This window comes from Pelophylax lessonae (assembly GCF_965119305.1).
Source record: "Pelophylax lessonae genome assembly, chromosome: 11".
Taxonomy (NCBI): domain Eukaryota; kingdom Metazoa; phylum Chordata; class Amphibia; order Anura; family Ranidae; genus Pelophylax; species Pelophylax lessonae.
In genome coordinates, this window is record NC_138778.1 from 175657316 (window position 1) to 175679624 (window position 22309).

Genomic DNA, 22309 nt, shown 5'->3' on the forward strand with positions numbered 1-22309 from the left:
GAAAGTCATTGGGATATTTCGGGCAAAAATGTTGTCCCTGAAGTTGATATACTAAAAGCAAGTGCTAAATTTATAATGGTTAGACAACAGAGTCGGGGCATCTCCAAAACTGAAGCTGTTGTGGAACGTTCAGTCTGCAGTGGCAAGGATCTAAAAAAGTGGCCCAAGAAAAGAAAATTGGAAAACCGTTTATAGGGTCATGGGCAGCGAGAGCTCCTGAATGCACATGGGGAGTGAGCTGGGCTGTGCAGTTCAATCCAATAAAAAAGTACTACTGTAACTCAAACTGCAGAAAAAAAATGTATGCTGGTTCTGACAGAAAGGTATTCGAATACGCAGTGCATCACATTTGTTGTGTATGAAGCTGCGTAGCCACAGACCAGTTAGGGTGCCCATCCAGACAAATGTCCACAGCCAAAAGTGCCTACAAATGGGCACCTGAGCATCAGAACTAGACCACAGAAAAAGGAAAGTAGATTCCCGGTCTGAAGAATTCAAAAATATTTTATGTTTGAGGAAGTTGATGTGGCCTCCAAATTTTCCAGATCTTAATCCGAATCGAGAATCTGTGGGATGTGCTGGAAACTTAAAGGATCTGCTACTGACGGCTTGGTGCCAGATGCCACAGCATACCTACAGTCTATGCCTCGGCAGGTTATGGTGGGTGGTCATAAGGTTATGGTAGATTGAATAAAAAATAATGAGATAACATATAATTAATTTTTTTTGTATTTTACACACACACACACACACACACACACACTGGCCACATTATTATTAGCCTTGCTAGTACCGGTTGGACCCGCTTTTGCCTTCAGAACTGCCTTAATTCTGCATGGCATAGATTCAACAAGGTGTTGGGAACATTTCTCAGATTTTGGTCCATATTGACATGATAGCATGACAGTTGCTGCAGATTTGTCAGCTCCACATCCATGATGCGAATCCCATTCCACCACATCCCAAAAGGTGCTCTATTGGCACTAGTGTGACATAACACTAGTTATGTCACAAAAATGGCTTTTGTTGCAAAATATTGCAACAAAAAAACAATTTTATTCTTTAGGACAGGCATCACTAAATGGCGGCCCAAGTCCGGACCCAATCAATGTTCCGTCCAGCCCCGCAGCGGTCGCGCCATTTAGGATCTGTTTTTTTCTCTCTGCCGCTGCAGCTCTGTTTTTACAGAGCTGACATCGGAGGAGCAGCGCAGTGATTCACGGGAGGACGGGGGCTGGTACAGTTAACTGATTGGTTGCTAGAACTGCCCTGTATTCTAGCAACCAATCAGTTACCTGGGGCAGGTCCCGCCCTCCGTGCATCCCTTTGAGCACTTCCGATGTCAGCTGCTGTGCCTCCGATGTCAGCCACGCTGCCCTGTTTAAGGTAGGACAGGGAAGAGGCACTGCTAATGTGTTTTTTAGTTCTTTTTTTACAGCTCCGAGCAGAAAACGGCTCTGCACTGAATCGCGAGGGGGGTTGAATCGAGATCGCAATTTTTTTAACGATTAATCATACAGCTCCAACTCAGACCAGTCCGTCTGGCACCAACAACCATGCCACGTTCAAAGTCACTTACATCCCCTTTTATCCCTTTTCTGAGGTTTTGTTTGAACTTCAGCAAGTTTTCTTTACCACATTTAGATACCTAAAGGCATTGAGTTGCTGCCAAGTGATTGGCAATTCGTGTTACCAAGCAATTGAACAGGTGTACCTAGAAAAGTGTCCGGTGTGTGTTATACACACACACACAGTAGAAGAGTAATAAATGAAGTCTCAGTAAATTAAGCCAATGAACTGGTAAAACATGTTGGGCTTTTTTTCTGGTATAGAATTTGATTTGGAGAGATTGGAAGAAGGATAACAAGAGCAGCTGATATGACAGATAGAACCTCTGATCATTTCCAAGCTCCTATTCTCTCTCTGTGAGAATTAGCTAGACAATTATTAAATGGTACCCAGTCAGAGTGTAACATAACTTAAAGTGGATCTGCCATCCTTTAGGTAATGTCTAGAAAGGTTAATTGTGATTACACTGAAAAATTAATGTATTGTCTAAAATGACCCTGGATAAATACCACTGCACTTTCTGTCATGTGCCTAGGCACTCCTGTCTAAAAATCACCTAAACTAACCACAGGTTGAAGGAAAGAAAAATTGTATTCTGAGAGCGGGAGGTTTACCAGCCATCAGAATACAATGATCACTACGGACCAACGTAGTGCAGAGACTACTTTGAAGTCACAGATATGAACAGTACTCACTGGAAATGAAGGGGCTACAACTTGTCATGCAACTTTGCAGTCCCAAGTGGCACAAGTGTGAAAGGGGCCTAAGTTTATTTCTCCGTTTTAGAGTCCTATCAATGGCTAACCTTAAACCTGAGTAATGAAAAAGATTAAACTCAAGCTACTCCCAGGGTTATCCAAGAATATATCCAGGCCAAATGAAAGACAAAAACCTACCATTAATTATGAGGTCCTCCGTGGGGCATCCATACACAATCTGGTCTTTATAAACCCAAAAAGCCTTACCCATTATATTCCACAAACTTATGAAAATAGAAAAATCTTACCTTTTCTGATTTCCTCTTCTTTGCTGGAAATGGGGGAAGTTGTACAGCAGATACAGAGAAATAATGAGAGAAAGAACATAGATATATATAGCAGTGGTGACAGGACAAGGCAGCAAAAACAGGTGAGTAGGAGGTGAGACAGGTGTACAGGAAAAGGTCACAGGGAATCAGCAAGACAAGATGTATATGAGAAGATGACAAAGTCAATAAAAATCCCAATTATGCCAGAATGAAGAGCAAATATCGGTTGGGAAAAATTAAAGAATGAACATGTAAAAAAGGCACACCAGGTAAGGAAAAGGGGAGGAACAAAAAACAAACAAAAAAAAAAAATAAATTAAGTTCAGACCAGGTTTATGAATCAATCACAGAAAAAAGTCGTATGTAATTATAAAATACTGCACGGTTTAGTTACCTCCAGACTGACTAAACGCACCTTTCTTCTCCGAGCCGTACGACCAATCGTTATCGTTTACGTCATCGTTATCTTCTTGGTCGCTTTCTGATTTGTTCATATTGTTGCTGCTCGCAATCCTGAAAGCCAAGGTATCAGTCTTACCAATTAGTCATCATTTTTCCTTAAATGAAAACTTTGACCACGGGACTAAAATTATATATTTTTTAAAGTATGCGCACACACACACACACACACACACGATTGCTAACCAGTAACTCGAGGGTTCTAAACGCCGGCCTCATACATTTCCCGTTTTTTAATAACTGCCAGATCCTTTAAATTACTTCTGTTTTTTATACTTCAGGTAAAGACACAAAACAATAAAGTGGGAGGGTAACATCTCCAATGTACAGTAGATTAGCATAAGGTATTGTAATACAAAGTGCTAATGTCAATCTGTCACGTCAGTAAAGTTTATAAACATTGGTAAAGTGCTGGATCCTAGGCCTACTCTGTATACAGAGCAATCATTCAAGTCACGACTGATTGGAGTAACTCCCATTTATATACTTCCTACCCATTATACTGAAAAATATCAAGGTACGGTACTAGCAGTTGACAGCTGTCTTGGAAGTTAAAGTGGTTGTAAACCCACCTTTATAAAAAGCTTTTACCTATAGGCCGCCCGTGCCGTTTCTTCAGAGCCCTGTGCCGTGACTGGCGTCCAGTAATATAACTGGAGTCCGCAGACCCGGAAGGAAGGCGGGCGAAGATTAATGTGGCCGCCAACGGAGACAATGCGGCCTTCATTTGCAGGTGTCACATAATGTGCTAGTATGTGATGCATACCATCACATTATGCATTTACTTTGCAGGGAAGAAAAAAAAAAAAAAACGGAAGAGTTTACTTCCTCTTTAATATATGCTTGATGCACAAATAACTCCATTGCGCTAATAAGGGCACTTTTGGATATTACTATACGCCAAGCGCAATCAATCCCGTTGTGCTAAACAGCACAGTTCTCAGCTCTTTTGTATAAAAAGGTAATTGAGCGCTCTCCGCAATCCCAGGAATACAGGCTGTGATCACCTTAGATCAGGGATCCTCAAACTACGGCCCTCCAGCTGTTGCAGAACTACACATCCCATGAGGCATTGCAAAACTGTCATTCACAGACATGACGGGAATTGTAGTTCCTGAACAACTGAAGGGCCATAGTTTGAAGATCCCTGCCTTAGATGCTCACCAGAAATGTCCTGTCTTAGACAGGAAGCTTTATTTATAAGACAAAAAGGAACAATCATCAGGAAGTGATTACTATACTACATCAGCCAATCAGTTCCAAATGTACAGTCACATGACACAAGTTACTCATATAGAATCCGCCAATGACACACTTGTATACATTAAAATGTACAATACAAAAGGGAAGTACACAAATGTGAATGAGCAGAATCAAGTGTACGGCTTCCCGTCTAAAACTACACATTGAAACTATCTTTGTTTTTACTTCGAGTTGCCATTGACATGATAATGTCAAGGGAGGGGGATTGCTAGTGTGGTTTGAGCAATGCTTGGGGTTTCCCTTATGGTTTTTCTTTTTGTATTTTTATCAGGTCAAATTGGCAACATATTTAATTGATTAAACAGACTGCATGCTCCTTGCTTTTCCTGATTAAGGTAGAAGAAAGAAGTAGAAGAGTGAAAGCAGCATTCAGTCTGGTTTTTGTTTTTTTAGTACGCAACAATATTTTAGAAGGATCTTTGCTTAAATAAAATGTTTTTGAAACATGTTGCCAGTGGCTACAAAGATAGCTAAAGGCCAGGAAACTACATACCGATTGGTACACAATTTAAGGGCTCTGAACAAGATCATAACAGTTCTGCAAGGAGAAGGTTACATTGCACATCCCAGGATACCCAACATCTAACCACCCAGAGAGTAGAGCCCTTGAAAGACATTCAGAGACCTCGGAAAAGTCGGCAGTTGAGAGCCATTCTCGGACTTGTCAATTACTGCAGAGACAGGGTTCCTAATATATCATCCAAACTGGGACCCCTGACCCCTATGAACCTGACTCTAAGATGATGCACCATTTTGAACCCAGTGTCTCTTCTTCTTGTTATTGAGGTGGGGGGGGGGGGGAAATAATGGTGTGAAAAATGACAATTTTCAAAACATTCAAACTAACAATACTAATCTCTCGACCTCTGACCAAATTTCCAACCTAGAAGGACAACACGTTGAGGAGCAACATGACTGCCTTTCTTTGATGGAATGGGGATTAGTGGCCGTCAGTCCAGTAAAGGAGACCCCATCCCAGACGCAAAGAACCTTTTTTGTCGATGGTTCCAGGTATTTCACCCCGGATGGTAGGTTGCTGGGGTCTACTGGAAATGATAGAGTCGGATCGCGGCTCCCACGTCACCGGTCAGATCTTTGCAGATGTAAGGCTTTTCACATCAACCAGGGATTACAAACCCCTCATCATCCCCAAAGTAGTAGTAAGATTGAACGATTAAATGGGATCATTAAGAACAGAATCTAAAAATGATGGCTGATACTGGAAAACCATGGCCTGAATGTCTCCCCTAGCTCTCTTCTCCATCAGGAATGTCCCTAGACAGCCCCATGGGTTATCACCCTACAAGGTTTTGTTGGGAGTCAACCAAAGACTGGATTGTACTTTCCTCAGCAACTGTCATCTTTACATTTTCAGCTGATGGGGTATGTACAGTCCCTGCAAAGGGCATTTCAAAAAGGTCCATCATAGGGTTCGGGAGTCTCTCCCGGACCCAGACACGATAGCCGGTGTACATTCTATTCAACCAGGTGACTGGGTCGTTGTGAGGCAACATCAAAGTACAGGGACTAGAACCGAGATACACTGGGCCATTCCAGGTTCAACTGAGAATGCCGACTTCCTTAAAGCTTGAGGGACGTGACAACTGGTTACACGCCAGCCACTGCAAGAAGCTGATCAATTACATTAAAAAAATGGAGTATCGGTTTTATTTATATTCTTAGCCTAGAGTATTTTGGCAAGGGTAACGATGAAAAGCATCCCAAACTATGGTTTAAAATGCATCTCCAACTAGCTAAGATGGCAAACAGGACCAATTGCTGGGTTTGCTCTTAATTCCCACCAAGCCATTACACCCCAGCAATGGCAGCAGTTTATGCTATATACAACGTTCGTATTGGTATGAAGAAATATGAGAAACTTGCAAAGACGACTAGGAGACACTTGTCTATAGAACTTAATGACACATTCCTAGAGGGTAACATCAGTTATAGTTTTAATGTCAGCTCTGGTTCCTGTTCTTTGCTTTCTAATCCAGTATGGGTATCAGGACAACTAGGTAGTCCACAGATGTGCTTCAACCTTAGTTTTGGCAAAGGGAATAGATTTGTAGGCTCTACCGCTTGCGAGAAAGGTATAACAGTCAATCTTACCAATGAAACCCCTGGTCTATTTAAAGCCACCAATAGACCAGATTATATCTGCTGGAAGGAAAGGTGTGATGTTCAGACTGAGGGAGCAATCCCCCAGTCTATTATGTTACTACTTAGTGCCCATGACCGTCAGAGAAATTCTTCCTGTATGGTTCCGACAGGTCCTTTTTTCTTATGTGGGTCTGCCGCTCTTTAAGGTAATTCCCCCTAATGCGAGAGGTTCATGTGCTTTAGTGAAGCTTTTACCGGTATCCTACATTTCAGCCGATCCCGAGGATCTGCTGGTGTGAAGGAAGGCAAGGATGTCAGGGAGAGGTAGCAGGGAACTGTTCTCCAACCACGACCAAGCCTGGGCATGGTTCCCAGCTTGGACCTGGTGGGGGATTGAACTTATGAAGCGATTGAACAATTTCTCGACTATTGTGGATGAACCGTTCAATGAGACCGTTGAAGCAGTAAGTGCAGTAAGGGAGATTACTCAGGAAATGAGGACTCTTGTACTGCAGGAAAGATGGCACTTGATTATTGGTTAGCTTCCAAGGGGGGGTTCTGTGAATTCATAAGAGAAGACTGTTGTACCTGGATAGCAGATATCAGTGACAAGGTTCAGGCCCATATGGATAAGGTTACTTCCCTGCAAGGCACAGCCAAAGCTATAGCTAGTGAAGGTTGGAATTATTTTAAGGCTTTGGGAAGTTTTGGGGATTTATTGTTCTCCACTGGATCTTGGTTGAAGGAAATAGGGAGTATATTTACTAATGTTGTGTAGCACTGCCCCCTTAAGAGCTGATGTTTAACACTTTTGGATTCCCCTGGGATACCCGTAGCAACTGCAAGCAGAAGTCTTAGCAATTTATGTTCTTGGCTCAGTCAATGATCAGTCTAGCGGTTGATGTTTTTGTTGTTTTTATTTTATATTGGGATGGGAGAAGGGATGAGTGGGATACTCCAACACTTGAACTATTTACAATTCTGAGGACTTCTAACTTGAGGATGAGGCAAGGCCGCTACTTCATCCTGCCACTGGATGAATGTGAGGTTAATGTTCCTTATAGTATTTCTCTTCAGGGCACTCACCTAGTACCCCCTTTCCTCCAGCTGACACCCATCCACTGACTACACTACCCTGGAGTGGTCCCCTTCCTGGGCAGACCCTTAGGCAAGATCCTCTGTACTCCCGATACTGCGTCCAGATTCTCACAGTGCCTCAACATCTACAGTCAGCTCTCCTGGACCTCTGCGCTCAGCTCCACACCTCAGGCTCACCACCTGTGGCCATACACCAACTGCTTTAGAAGAGGAGGCAGCTGCCACCCTCCTTCTGGGACTCTGCTTCCCGCCAAAGACCCCGTGCCCACATGCCCCCTGGCTTTTTATACCACACCCCACAATGCACCGAGAAAGCCGTCTGTGCCAATCCCTGGGGCTGTATCAAAGCCTGTGTCCTCATTGGCCAGGTTTCCTCCACCGTCCAATGTGCCTCCCTATTGGGCACAGTGGGGACACTCCCTTAGACCATAAGAATAACACACTGGACATGTTGAGCAGACCCAACTCACAGATCCTGCGCCCTGTTAAGCAGAGTGCAATATAGAATTTACCTGCTGCTCCTCCGATAGGCAGACAGAGCCAAAAACTATACTCACTCTCTAGCACCTACCTAGGAGGGTGCTACAGTTGTTTTTGTTTCTATTCCTTCTATACACCGTGGTGAGATTTTCCTGTTGCCTGATCGATCGAGTCACCAAAGCCCGAACAGACAACCACATCCTTATTGCCGAGATGATGAAATCCAACCCGTGCACCAGATGCTGAGGAATCCAAACCGAATGACGATCAATACGACCCACAATCTCATGTCCTCCCCCTGAGTCACCGCCCGAACGGAACACTGATTCCGTTATCTTTCTTTTTAACTTGCTGAAATGGATTGATTTTGTGTATAAGAAGAGCTGGGCTGTTTATTTGGAAGAAGATCAAGGTTCATCACAGGGACACATGGGAGCATATGACAAAAGAGGAGGGGCTGTTGTGGAAATTTTATCAGGATTAGTGTAGACATTTTCAGAATTGAGCTAACTTCACGGTTTAGTTTTTTTTTTCCTCATTAAAGTGTATTTTTTCCCCAAAAACTGAATTTGAAAGACTTCTGCTCAATACAGTGTGACATAAAAGATTGCGCCGATCACCAATTTATTCTCTAGGGTCTCTGCTAAAAGTATATATAATGTTTGGGGGTTCTAAGTAATTTTCAAGCAAAAAAATACAGATTTTAACTTGTAAGCAACAAGTGTCAGAAAAATGCTTAGTCTTTAAGAGGTTAAACTGCCCTCACTTACAGGACGGAAGTTCATTCCTTTGATCTAAAAGGAATGAAAAGATACATTGTAAAGCATTGTGTTTATAGTCATCTAGCAGCCTAAATTGTTGATAAAGTGAGGCAAGCTGTGAGTGAGCAGAGAACAGCTCTGTAAGAATCGAGGAAATGCTGTTTTAGGCTCCATTCACACCCGAGCGTATAATTTTCAGGTATTTGTTTGGGCATTTTTCAGGCATTGACATCTAACAAAAACACTTGTAATCTGCCAAAAAACAAGCTCATGTACTTTGAGTTTCAGGCGTTTCACTTCAGGCGACAAAACGCTTATATGTGAACAGGGCCTTAAGATTGTGGGGGCGGGTCAATTGAGATTGCGATTTTTTAACGATTAATCGTACAGATCTAGTCAGAGCCCTACAAAATTACCTCAAGCAGGCCACTGGTGTGAATGTCAATCAGAAACAGACTTCATGAGGGTGGCCTGAGGGCCCAACGTCCTCTAGTGGACTCCGCGTTTACTGCCTGGCACCATTGAGCTCGATTAGCATTTGCCATTGAACACCAGAATTGGAAGGTCCGCCACTGGCGCCCTGTGCTTTTTACAGATGAGAGCAGGTACACCCTGAGCACATGTGACAGGCGTGAAAGGGTCTGGAAAAGCCAAGGTGAATGTTATGCTGCCTGTAACACCGTTCAGCATGACCGGTTTGGTGGTGGGTCATTGCTGGCCTGAGATGCACATTCACAGAGGGATGCCCAGACCTTTACAGGCTAGACAATGGCACCCTGACTGCCATTAGGAATCAGGATAAGATCCTTTGACCCATTGTCAGACCCTACACTGATTCAATGGGTCCTGGGTTCTTCCTGGTGCACAACAATGCCCGGCCTTATGTGGTGAGAGTATGCAGCCAGTTCCTGGAGAATGAAGGAATTTATACCATTGAATAGTCCCCACACTCGCCGGACCTAAATCCATTAAAACACCTCTGGGACATTAGGTTTGTTTTGGTCCATCTGGTTGCACCTCCGACTGTTCAGAAGCTCAAGGATGCCCTGGTCCAGATCTGGGAGGAAATACCCCAGGACTCCATCGGTCGTCTCATTAGGAGCCTGTCCGGATGTTGTCAGGCATGCATACAAGCACGTGGGGGGCCATACAAATTACTGAGTACCATTTTGAGTTACTGCATCGAAATTTCAGCAAAATGGAGTAGCCTGCTGCATCATTTTTTCACTTTGATTTTTGGGGTGTCTGCCTCCTGTGGGTTGATAAATTTAATTTCCATCAAACGATGTGGCATTCTTTCATTCCGAACACATTACCCAGTCCAAATCAGTACAAATGGGCAGCATGATATATTTTTCCCCATTGAGATTTGATGGGTTTTTAAAGTGTTCCCTTAATTTTTTTTGAGCAGTGTATGCATATACACCATACCTGGCCGTTCCCCCTGGAAGCTAGAAAATCACTACAGTAGACATGTCTACTTCAGTGATCTCCACTAGCTTCTAGGGGGGGTCCTATGCAGAGTGACAAGTCTGATGTATTCTTAATACAGGGTGTCGGCTGCTCAGCAGAGAATAATTTGCATTTTGTGAATAATTGTAAAGTGCTCTAGAATTGGACAAGGTAGAAAGCATGACATTGCTGTCCTACCTCATCCAATCAGAGAATGATTTGCATTCAGTCAGAAAATGCAAAGTTTTCAATAAATGGCACTTGTGCCGAGCGTCTGACCTTCTGTGTTTAGTAAGCAGGAATGCAACTGCTCGGCGCAGATCCCAAAAGCAAGTGGTGATCACTGGAGTAGCGGGTGCCCACCTCAGTGATTTCCAGCTTCAAGGGGTATGGGCCAGGTTTGGTACACATACATAGTTACCGTGGTCCAAGCAGTACAAATGTAACTATGTAAAAAGAAAAATTTAACTATGTAAAAAGAGAAATTAATGGCCTATGTATGTAGCACAGACACAGATTGTTTTTACAATAAAGTGAAAATGACAGGTTCACAAATTGATCCAAAGTAGTTCATAACTGGAGGGGGGAATGACATTCCCTTGAAGTGAGCATGCTACCTGGAAGATCCAAGCTAACAGAGGGCATACAGTTTAAAGTTTAGAAAACGCTACCCAAAAACGGAACTTAAAAAAGAGCCTCCCATGTACCTGCGATTTGCGATGCGGCTGCTGTTTCGGCCCATGCCCAGACATTTCTCAAGGTGCGGGGCGAAGCGGGAGGCTGCTATACTGCGATTGCAATTTGGACACACACACTCTTTGCTCTTCCACTGGTTATAAACTTGACCAAAGATGTCCACACCTGGCTGGTCTATGATTTCTGAAGTGCGGGGAAAAAAAAAAAAAAAAACACAACTGTGTCAACACACAAGAAAAGAACATGTAATGCATTAAATAACCAAAATGAAATTGTTGGGGAGCCACAGCAATAAACAGCCCCTGTCACCAGACCAGACATTTCAACAGCAATCTTCTAATATTATGTGTACATTTTATAACGTTTATGCATTATATTTGCCTGTAACAGCCCCCCCTGTGTAATCAAATAACTTGAGACTGCTGCTGGGTGTCACCATCTTGGATGTGATATCAGCAGCCCCTGCAGACAGAGCTGGCATTCAACTGACTTTGTATAGTATTCCCCTTCGCTCTTTGCCCAACAGGTACATGAAATGCTATGAAGGGAGATCAGGGGGAGGGACCAAGTAGCTGGGCCAGCACAGACACTCCTAGAAGAGAGAGCTTTGACATACAAAAAAAGGATGGAGCTGTGCTAGGGAATATAATCTTTCTGAAGTAGTCAGGTTCAGAGGTACACTACAGTGAATAAATAGTTTATGGAATGAAAAAACACTGCAAGTATGCATTTAAAATACTTTTTTGTAGGTCTTTATTTTTCCTGCAATTTTATTTTTAGATGGGCAAACGGAGCTGTAGTGGATATTCAAATACTTTACATTCTGAATGACTATTGTTGCAATGTGATTGTTTTACCTAGCAGACTTTGTACACACTGAAAGCATTCGCCTTTTTCGGTCAAAATCACTGCTCATCACCCAAAGACCAGATATGTGGATTGGCCATAAATCTACTAAACTCTAACTTAATGGAATGTAATCACTGAATGCTGCCATCAGGGTAGGTACTGATGTTCATCCCAAATTAATGCGGGCTTATGAATGATGTACAGCAAACACAGCCTCATCCAAAGAAATAGAAATACGTGTGGTCTAAGGAAAGTGCTTCATGGTGCCTCAGTGAATAGGGGCAACGTGGGTGATCCTAAAAGACGTGATTTCATGGGACACCTTCTCACATCTTCCAGGCTCAGCCTCCTTTGTGGCTCTCAGTTGTCAGTCACATGGCATCACGGAGTCACAAAGTAGTTGGTGTTGCAAATCCTCCCATCTGAAAGCTGCTGGGATCACAGGTCTGAAAGGGGAGCAGGTGGTTAGACAATACCCACCATCATGTGTAACCAACCATCTGCAGGCCCTGCTCCGATCGATGGCTGGATGGTACAGAATACACATTTAGGGCCATCAGCTCAACATGTCTTTCTAGAACTGTCTAGGAGGGAAACGCTCCCGTGCCCCCATCACTGCCCTCTCCTGGGCTACTAGCAATTGATTCTCCCATATTATACTAGAAACATACAGGAGAGATTGGGATTGGTTGGTGGGGGTGGGTAACAATAACAGTTCTGCCTGCATACACATTCTATCATGAAGTCAGTAGTTAGGCAACTGATTATGGTAAAAAAAAACAATACCACAGAAAAATATCAAACGACTCTCAAAGCAACAGTACCTCCAGCCTTGTGTAGGAACTTAAACACAAATATACCAAGGGTGCAGGAAAAACAAGAAGTTATTAATCCCTTAGGCCTTGCTCATAGATGCATACTATAAAACGTACGCCCGTGCAAGGACCAGGTTTGCCCACAGAGATGTGCAAATGTTCCATGCATCCCCTTGCAGGTGGTCCTATTCATGTCAATTGGGACACAGCAGCTGCACAGACACAGCCGCTGCTCCCAATTTAACAGCACGTGGGTGCGGGTGCAGTACTCTGAGGACCGTGCACCTGCACAGCTGCCCAACCGGGAGCAGCGGCTGTGTCCATCCAACTACTGCCTGCCATAAGAAATTAATGGGATTGCTTGCATGGAGCTGCACAGAACACCTGTGCATTCATGTGTAGGCACAGGCCTTGCACGGGCCTACCATTGTACGCAGTGAGAACCAGGCCTTAATCCTATCTTTCCTCGTCCTACAACAATTCTTCCCACTAACCCTCAACAGTATTACATCTGTGATACTAGCAACTCTTTTTCATACAATGTGCAGAAAAACAACACCCATGCTTTAGTGACTTACCGAAGTCTTTCATGCTCTCAGGGTCCGTCTCATCCAGCAGGAAATAACCACATTTAACAGCTCGGTGAATTTCAAAACTCAACCCCAAACAGGTATCCTCCACCAGGTCAGTGTAAATGTCATGAGCAAGGGCCTATGAGAAAATATGGATCAGGAAATTAATAGAAGATGCAATGACACTGAACTAGGTTTTATACACATCATTTGAGAAAAGATATAAAAAAAAAAAAAAAAAAAAAAAAACACATATTGGCACACAGATTCCCCCCCGCCAAATTATTATTTTTTTCTCTCCATCCAGTCCTGGAAATTATACCACAGAACACAGTCCCATTTGGAAGGTGAAGAGTTTTTTTTTCTGCTTTAGAACACAAATACAGTTCTTTTTCCATCCCAGCCTGTGAATGGACACTAAAGAGAAGCAGAAGACCAATGAGCTCTTCCCTGTCACACTGCTCTCTCGTCCAATCAGAATGCTCCTTGTACTGCCAGTCTGATGTATGGGGCAATTAAAACTGGAGGTATTTAGATGGCTTGCAATAAAAGAATAATGAATTACCAGAATACATAGGAGAATTGATTTATGTATTTTATATCTGCATGGTGTTCAGCTTTAAGTATTAAAATGTAAGTTTCCTGACTTTTTTTTTTTTAGCTATTTGGGGGCACATGTACAAATTGTTATTTTTACTGACTGCAGGATATAATAGAAATAAAAAATGTATATGAAGGGTCAAATGCACTTTATACAGGTCTGCAGGTCAGAAGGCCGGGTAGTCCCATGTATGTGCAGACATGCCACAGGTATCTCCTACCTTTTTGGGACGCTAGACAGACCAGCAGCATGTGGATGCACTGGAAGGGGGGGGGGGGGCATCTTGCAGCTGCCCTCATAAAAGGCCCTGTTCACACTAGTGTTATTCCTCCTGCATCTGCTATTGCACTGCAATGCCTGACAATGGAAATCACATTCTCTAAGATGCCTGTTCAAATCAGTGCAACATGGAGCAGTGTGGTTTCTGAAAAGGTGTAGGTGCTGCTTTTGGCGCAACATAGTACATTTGTGGCCAGCCTCGTTTCCACTGAGCGGAGCGGTTCGGGTTAGTACAGTTTGGAAGGGTTAGAATGGTCCGGTCTATTCAGGTGAGCGTTTCCACTGCACGTCGGGCCACCAGGGACCATGCGGGGTTTACACCAAATGAGGTGTTTGTTTTGCCCTTTCATTTGACATGAGCATTGAAGTTTTCCTGTCCGCCAATCAGTGGAATCTATCGTGTGACGCCAGTAACTCTGCCCTAACCGTACCGTACCATTTCCTATGGCCCTACATCTGAAGCAGGACCAGGAATGGGGCGGTTTGGTTTGGTTGTATGGGCCACTTTCATAATGGAAACACTCAAATTAGTGTACCGTACCGTACCGAACCGCTCAGTGGAAACGAGGCAATAGACTTCATTTGGAGTGCATTAAAAAAGCATGTACATTTTACATGCATCCATCCATGGTTTTTGGCAGGGTTTTGCACCCAAGTCTACGCCTCCCAAAAAATAAAATAAAAAAACACCCACACACATCCTGCATGAAGACGCATCATAAACCAGACAAACACCTGCTGCAAATACACACACTGAAAAGTGCATAATTATTCAGCAATTCTAATGCTGCAGTGCACGTAACAGGCTGCATAACAACGCATTTTCAAAAGAAAAAAAAAAAAAAGCCACAAACAACCAGTTTCCAGCCGGAGTAAAAGAACCTGACTGATTGGTATGATCAAACCCAACACTAGCTTTTCTTGTAGTTCCCAAAGAAGAATGTTACATCACTATGCAAAGCTGGATTTGTCTTTCACTTCCTCCAGCAATGGAATGTGAATTTTACACAGCCTTCCTGCAGCAGACAGCCAGAAAAGAAAAAACTGAACAAGGCAATCTACAGTCATCTGGTGCAACGCAGCCTGCCAGCCCTATTGATCTTTTCCCTGCCCAGTCATGGTGCCAGTGCTTCCAGTATGATAACCTTCACTTACAGTATTTTGTTCTGACTAGCACAGAGACTTGGACTACTGCCCCAACCAGAAACTGTGCCCAGGTTTTAAAGCTCCTTTTTTGGCTATTTATAGACTACAAACACCAGAGTATGGGCTGGAAAGCACACCACCAATGGACCCTCTGAATATGCCTTTATTCTCAAATATTTAGTGACCACTTTAGTGTACATAGAGCCAAACCAAAAATCACGTGGCTGTAACCAATACAGCGGCTTGTGCTACATAGCTAGCCAAATGTGCTAGAAAACAGGGATGTCCAGTTACACATTCACTACAGCCAAAAGGTACGTGGACACCCCTCCACATTTCTGGGCCCAGGTGTTTCCAGTGAAGGGAACAGTTAAAGGGCAACTCCAGTTTTGTTAAAGTGGTTCTAAAGGCAGAAGGTTTCTATGCATAAAAAAAAAAAAAAAAGAAAAAAAAAAATCTACAGTGTGCAAAAGCTCCCTTAGCCCCCCTAATACTTACCTGAGCACATCTCGATCCAGCATTGTTGCACAAGAGGCTCGGCTGTCTGGGACTTTCACTCATCATTGACTGAGACAGCAGCGGGCGTCATTGGCGCAAAGTCAGTCAGCCAATGAGGACAGAGAGGGGAAAGGGGGCCAGGCGACGGCTCCATATCTGAAAAGACTCAGAGCTGCAGCTCTGGAGGCGCTCAGCAGGAGGCAGGAGCATCAGGGCTGCTCTGTGCAAAACAATTACACAGAGCAAGTATAAAATGTTTAAAAAAAAAAAAAAAAAAAGCATATTTTGATTGGTTTGCGCAAAAGTTATCACAACTACAAACTAGGGGAAAGATTTATGCCATTTTTATTCTTTTACTAGTAATACCGGCAATCTGCGACTTTTAGCGGGACTGCGACATTGTGGCGGACAGATCAGACCCTTAACTGACATTTTTTACACTTTTGGGGGGACCAGTGACATTACTACAGTAATCAGTGCTAAAAATATCCAATGTTACTGTAATGACACTGGCAGGGAAGGGGTTAACCCAGGGGTGATCAAAGGGTTAAGTGTGAGCCTAGGGGAGTGTTTTCTAACTGTATGGGGGAGGGACTTGTGAAATGAACACAGAGACCTGTGATCCTATACAGGAGGGAGGATCACAGGAGCTCTGTGTTCATTCCAGAGAGAACAATGGCCTGATGTGTTTACAACAGCTGACCGTCATTCTCTCTCAGCGGGGAGTGAACGCGGGTGCCCGGCGGCAATCTGTGCCACCAGTCTCGTGGATCAGCTGTCCCGCTGCCTAGTGTTAGAGCAATTCACGTAGCCGAGCCAGCCTGCCGCAGTATATATGCGGCGAGTAGTCGGCAAGCGATTAAGTAGTTGTGAAGGCTCAAGGTTTTTTTATCTTAATGCATTCTTTGCATAAAGGTAAAAAAAAAAAAACTGTACAGCAGCTCCCCCATGCCCCCCAATACTTACCTGAGCCTGATCCTCCTCCAGCGATGTGCACGAGAGCCCCGGCTCTCCGGGGACTCTCCCTCTTCGTTGGCTGAGACAGCAGTGGGAGCCATTGGCCATCAGGACAGGGGGAGGGGGCGGGGACAGAGGTCCCGGGGGTATGTGAATGGACATGCAGAGGTGCAACTCGGGAATGAGCTGCTTGCTCTGGGGACACTTAGCAGGAGGGAGGGACCAGAGTGCCAATGGGGGACCTGAGAAGAGGAGGATTGGGGCGGCTCTGTGCAAAATTGCTGCACAGAGCATAGTAAGCATAACATTTTTGCTAAAAAAGAAAACAAAACTCCCTTTAAAAATATTACTTTAACACTACCCCCCCCCCCCCATACTGACAACACTGCTTTCTGCTGTGCCTCCTGTTCTAATTCATCCAGAGAGGTTTCACACTAATACAGGAGGTGTGTTACTGGCAAGATCACCAGGAAAAAAAAAAAGAGAAAAAAGCAAAATGAAGATGGATGCAACCACCACATCTAATTTTAATTGGTAAGCTACAACAGAATACCATTCTGATTTTGGGTTGAATACCACTTTAGGTTGCCATATAAATACAAGTATATCAAGCTAACTGCATGCGGAAGAGCCCACCTGAAATTCATTGCAAATGTTGAAAGTCGCACACAAGGAACTAGTGCTTATTTATAACCAGCCATGGCAGACTATAAAAAAATAGGTCTAAATTATTGCTGTATCATGGGCCAATCACAACACTAGATACTGTTCAAATACAGAATAAAGATGTGGGGAATGGACGTGGTAAGAGGATTATACAAATTTTACTATACTTTAAATGGAAACCGGTGTAAATGCTGGAGGAGAGCTACAAGAAAAGCCCTGATTGCACTGACCTGCATGACAGAGAAGATTCAGGAAGTGATAGAAGGGTGTGACCCTATGACAACAAACTCACTCTTTTCTATGCCTGCTTTCTAGCATACTAAGGATCTAAAAAAGAAAGATCAGTGCCTGGCACACTCAATTATGATTATTCAGAATGGAAATGTGCTCTGTTGTGATCTCGGCTCTTCGGCCTTCATTAAAATATACATTTTTATAATTTGGTTAAACCCTCAAAGTATTCTCAGCTTCCCTACATTGGCAAGATCACATTCATTCCTATGGAGAGACTCTCCATCGTTGAGACTCTGCTTTCCATAGGAATGAATTAAATTTTCTCTGTACACGTGCAGAAGAGGCAAGGGACCAGTAGGAGAGAGTAAATATATTTTCCAGCACACAACGCAACTTTAGGTTAAGGCCAAACTTTTTTTTATTGATGAATGATTACAAAACAAGAGTGCAATGTTTCAGAATCATGCAGGTCCCCTTCGTCAGGCGTGTTATCTTTACCTGCCTGACCAAGGGGTCCTGCGTGACTCCAAAACATTGCACTCTCTGGTTTGTAGTGCTCATTCTTCTTTGGCCTCAACCTGAAGATCCATGGTGTGCTGGCAAATCTCTTCACGACTTCCATGTATGATCCAGTCTCCAGTTAGTTGTTGCTGCAGCACCCAACATTTTAGAACTTTTTCCAGGAATGTGTGTGATGGAAATATTGATGGACCGGCAGAAAAGTCTTCAGCTGAACCTCAAAAAAAAGCAGCTAGGCAACTAGACGACCCTAACAGTACAAACAAATGGCCACTACCACCACCTATGGTCTTTGCAGCAGGGAACATATAGAAGGGCGATGCTTGTCAAAACCAAAGAAGATTCCCAGCTCAACTTACCGACCAGCCTGCAAACAACCAAATTGTCTTGCCTAACAGTAGGAGTTAAAACAGAGGTTTCGTTTGCACACATTTGCAAATACATGCGTGAGCTGCAGAGCCTTCTCACTGAACCCCAGTATTATCGGCAGTCCTAACTCGCAATTGTGAGAGCATCCACAGTGGAAGCTCAAGCATTATAATGTATAGGCAGAGGGCATGTGAGCCTGGAGGGAGCCCACTCCTAAAAAGGCATTTGCAAATTGTGCAAACTAAACCCCTGTTTTGAAACACATACTGTTAAGACAGGATAATGTAGTTGGTTGCAAGCCGGTCGATAAGTTGAGATGGGAATTTTTTTTGATTTGGTTTAGCTAGATGTCACAAATCTTTACAGTCTCCTTCCACACTGCAAGGGTTCAATGCTGGTTAACGACTGAGGATGAGCCATAAGATGTAATACTTACCTTTCTCTTTGGCAGGCTCTGCAGTGCTCTCCTCCACTCTGGCTTGTTGGGGGATCCCTCGCTGTCCCCCCATAGAATGTAGGGCTATTGACCCTTCATTGAACTTGAGGACATCATGCAACTGCAGCCCAAAGCACCTTATAGAACAGACTTCAGAGGTCTGAGCACACAGAAGGAGTACTTAAGCACAGAGTTAGTTTACCTTATTCCTCATCCCTTAGCTTTTACAAGCAATTCAATAGGAGTCTAGAATACTTACCTTAGTCCTAACAGTCCGACACCCGCAAAGTCTTTTACTGGAGCCTTTTCCCTGGACTCTGCTGGGTGCCAGTCTTTGGTCATCTTTCCTGGCTGGCGCAGGATGACGCAACTCCCACACATTTGTACGGGTTCAGGCACCTTGCTGGAATGTATACTAAGCTGTGTATGTGCAACTGAGTGTACATTTTAAGAAGACTGCGAGCAGACAGGAAAGTTTAAGTTACTGCAGTTGAGAAATTGCATGTCTTTTCTGCAATAAAGAGTCTGCCTGCTCACGATATTTTAAAGTTAGACTTCAGCTCGGCTTTAGGGCGGGGTGGGGGTTGAAGGGAAGGGCAAGGTTAGGGTCAGGGAGCTATTCAGAACAAAAAATAGTGAACATGTGCTGAGAAGACAGAACAAAAAGGGTGTGTGTGTGTGTGTGTTGAGAAAAAGACACAGTGCCAGTACTATACCTGGCCATTCTCCTTTGCACAGAAATGCGTGCATGTGCGTCAGAATGAACGTTTGCACTGGTGCACACATTCACACACACCTGCTGCCAGAACTGGCACCAAAACACGCTATAGAAGGACAGTGGCTGCACTTTTCAGAGTTTGCTGGATGATCTTCAGCTGCCAGTATGGCTTGCTCCTGTGTTCCTTGGACCTCCTGTTACCGACCTGGCTTGTCTTTGGACTTTCCTGCTTCCTGACTCCTGGTTTTGACCCTGGCTTGCTCTAAATAATTTTGCTACTCCTACCCTACCGTGTAGGACTCTGGCCGGTTACCCGGCTAATCTCTGCTTGCTCCACCCGATTCCCGTGTATGACCTGGGCTACTGTTTCGGACCACGCTTTAGCCCTCTCTCTGGCTTGCCTTTTTCCTGTAGGACCTCGGCTTCTTCCCTGACTATACTTCAGCCTGGCCCTGCCAGTCTGACCATGCTTCTACTTCAGGTGTCATCTTGCTTGTGGCCACTGCCTTGGTACTGCTGCATCTCCAAGGGCAACAGAGGTCCTGCCATTATTCCCAACAGACCAGCCGACAGTTATCCAGTGGACTGCTTAACAGGCACCTGTGCTTCTTCGAGCTGTGCACTCCCTGTTCTCACCTCCAGAGGTGCTCAGATGCAAGGGAAGCCCCCGTCAGGTCGGCCTCAGACAGCATTTGGTTTTCTTTAAATTCCATAAGCTGGGTTTTAAAAGGTTAACTATACAAAACGTATAGGGTGCCAGCCAAAGATAGATGATGTGATTACACCTTGATCAGAAGAGAAGCAGTTTTCAAGATGTGACCTCTGCATACACCCCACAATCAACCTATTTGTAAAGGAGTGGAGTCACTTGTACGAAGGGTGGTCAAGTCAAACCAGGAAACTTGAGTTTATATAATAAAATGCAATTTCTACTCCTTGAAATTTTTATATTTTTTTTTCAACCTACTCCCCTGCTACATTTACACACTTATCCCCAGCATTTACCTAATGGCTGGAAAGCTTTGGCATAGACAGATTCGTCAGTACACCTGAACCATCCTAGGACAGCCTGCTTCGCCATCAGTGCTGAAATGCTGATCCCCCGAGAGACTGTTTTAGATCCAAACAGGTGGCAATCACTCTGAGCGAGGTCCGGGCTATCAGGGGGGGGGGGGGGGGGGTTGGGGGGTGTAGCAAACCCTCCCAGCCAAGTTGCTGTAATGTGTACGCAGTGTGGTGAGCAGTAGGAGCTTGTGCGTTGTCCTGAAAAAAATAGGACTGCCTTAGTTATAGTGAGTACGCATGCTTCCACTGCTTTGATGCTCATTTGGATTCTGGAGTGAAATGATGTGCCCAGGTTTTGTCACATATAATGAAACGCTTCAATTAGTTGCAGACTAACTCTTCAGTGCCCAACGTGCGCTAACTTTTTCGAAAATGCAAAATGTCCATGAATGATTGTGATCACCGTTCCCACAAAAAAAAGATTTGCCTCTTAAGCAATTTCCCAACAGGTTATCCGTTGATTTTCCAGGATCAGGCGTTCCACATGCTGAATGTTCACAGGAATGACTGATGAGGGCTGGGAACCACCACTGCGTTGAGCATCGCTGACTGACGTACCACCATCTTTGAAATGTTTCCACCATTCAAATGTTTTACTGCAGCCGAGTGTCGCATCACTGTACTGTGCTTGAAGTCTTTGGTAGATATCCGAGGGTTTTACACCTTCGTTCCCAAGAATCTTCAACAATCACACACTGTACAATGCATGGCCTATCACTGTTGTCTGCCATCTTAACAGTCTCTGGACTGGCCCACAACATGAGTGCCGCCTATCAGTAATGGGACACACTTGCCACTTGCTAGTGTGGTGGTACTGCACCCAATAGTATCCCATTTTATACCTGTAAAATTAGAAGTCCTAGTTTGACTTGAACGCCCTTTGTATAAAATGAATTATCCCAGATGACTGCTCATGTACCCTGAGAGGATGCTTAGTTTATGAATATACATGATTTAAAGAGGGAAGAATATAGGTTTAGGTCTACGGAAGGATTATGTAGCAATCACATTCTCCAACCACCATCTCATCTCTATACTTAAAGCTGCTTTTAACCACTTGACCTCCAGATTGAGTTACACCCCCCCCCCCCTTACCGGCCAGGCCATTTTTTGCTATAAAGGCACTGCATTATTTTAACTGACAATTGCGCAGTTATGAAACACTGTACACAAATAAATGATATGTCGCGCCCCCCCCCCCCAACAGATAGAGCTCTCTTTTGGTGGTAATTGTTTACCACTGTTTATTTTTGCGCTATAAACAAAAAACGGAATTTTTGTAAAATCTTACCTGTAAAATTCCTTTCTCTGAGTCCTCAGACAGTCGCCGCCTCTTCATATTCGTCACATATGGGTATTAGACTTTGCTCCGAAGGAGTAGCTAGGCAACAGAATATGTTAACAATAAAGCTTTTAACATATCCCACCCTCAAGGGGTGGTCCCCTCAGTCAATACCCTCCTACTTCCTGCAACCATATCTCAGTTTTAGTGGAATAGCAGTAGAGTATACAACCAAACCCCAAAAGAGGGGCGGGGGCGGCGACTGTCGGAGGACTCAGAGAAAGGAATTTTACAGGTAAGATTTTACAAAAATTCCGTTTTCTCTTACGTCCTCCGACAGTCGCCGCCTCTTCATATTCGTCACATATGGGGACGTTCCAAAGCAGTGCAAACAT

At 44.0% G+C, this 22309-nt stretch overlaps 1 protein-coding gene and 1 pseudogene across 4 annotated transcripts in view; one reads left to right on the forward strand and one right to left on the reverse strand.

Moving 5' to 3' along the window:
• Positions 1 to 22309, reverse strand: part of ATXN7L3 (ataxin 7 like 3) — a 60621-nt gene that overhangs the window by 21860 nt on the left and 16452 nt on the right. For 2 of the 3 annotated variants that reach the window (XM_082271707.1, XM_082271709.1), the window contains exons 3-6: positions 13151 to 13283; positions 10920 to 11091; positions 2991 to 3109; positions 2576 to 2598 (exon numbers count right to left, since the gene is read on the reverse strand). In XM_082271707.1, the coding sequence (XP_082127833.1) occupies positions 2576 to 2598; positions 2991 to 3109; positions 10920 to 11091; positions 13151 to 13283 (447 nt within the window). The remainder of the gene's footprint in view (positions 1 to 2575; positions 2599 to 2990; positions 3110 to 10919; positions 11092 to 13150; positions 13284 to 22309) is intronic. The other variant, XM_082271708.1, reaches the window with a different exon arrangement.
• Positions 6534 to 7199, forward strand: LOC309566938 (syncytin-2-like; annotated as a pseudogene). The gene has a single exon. The product of its transcript is annotated as a syncytin-2-like (transcript).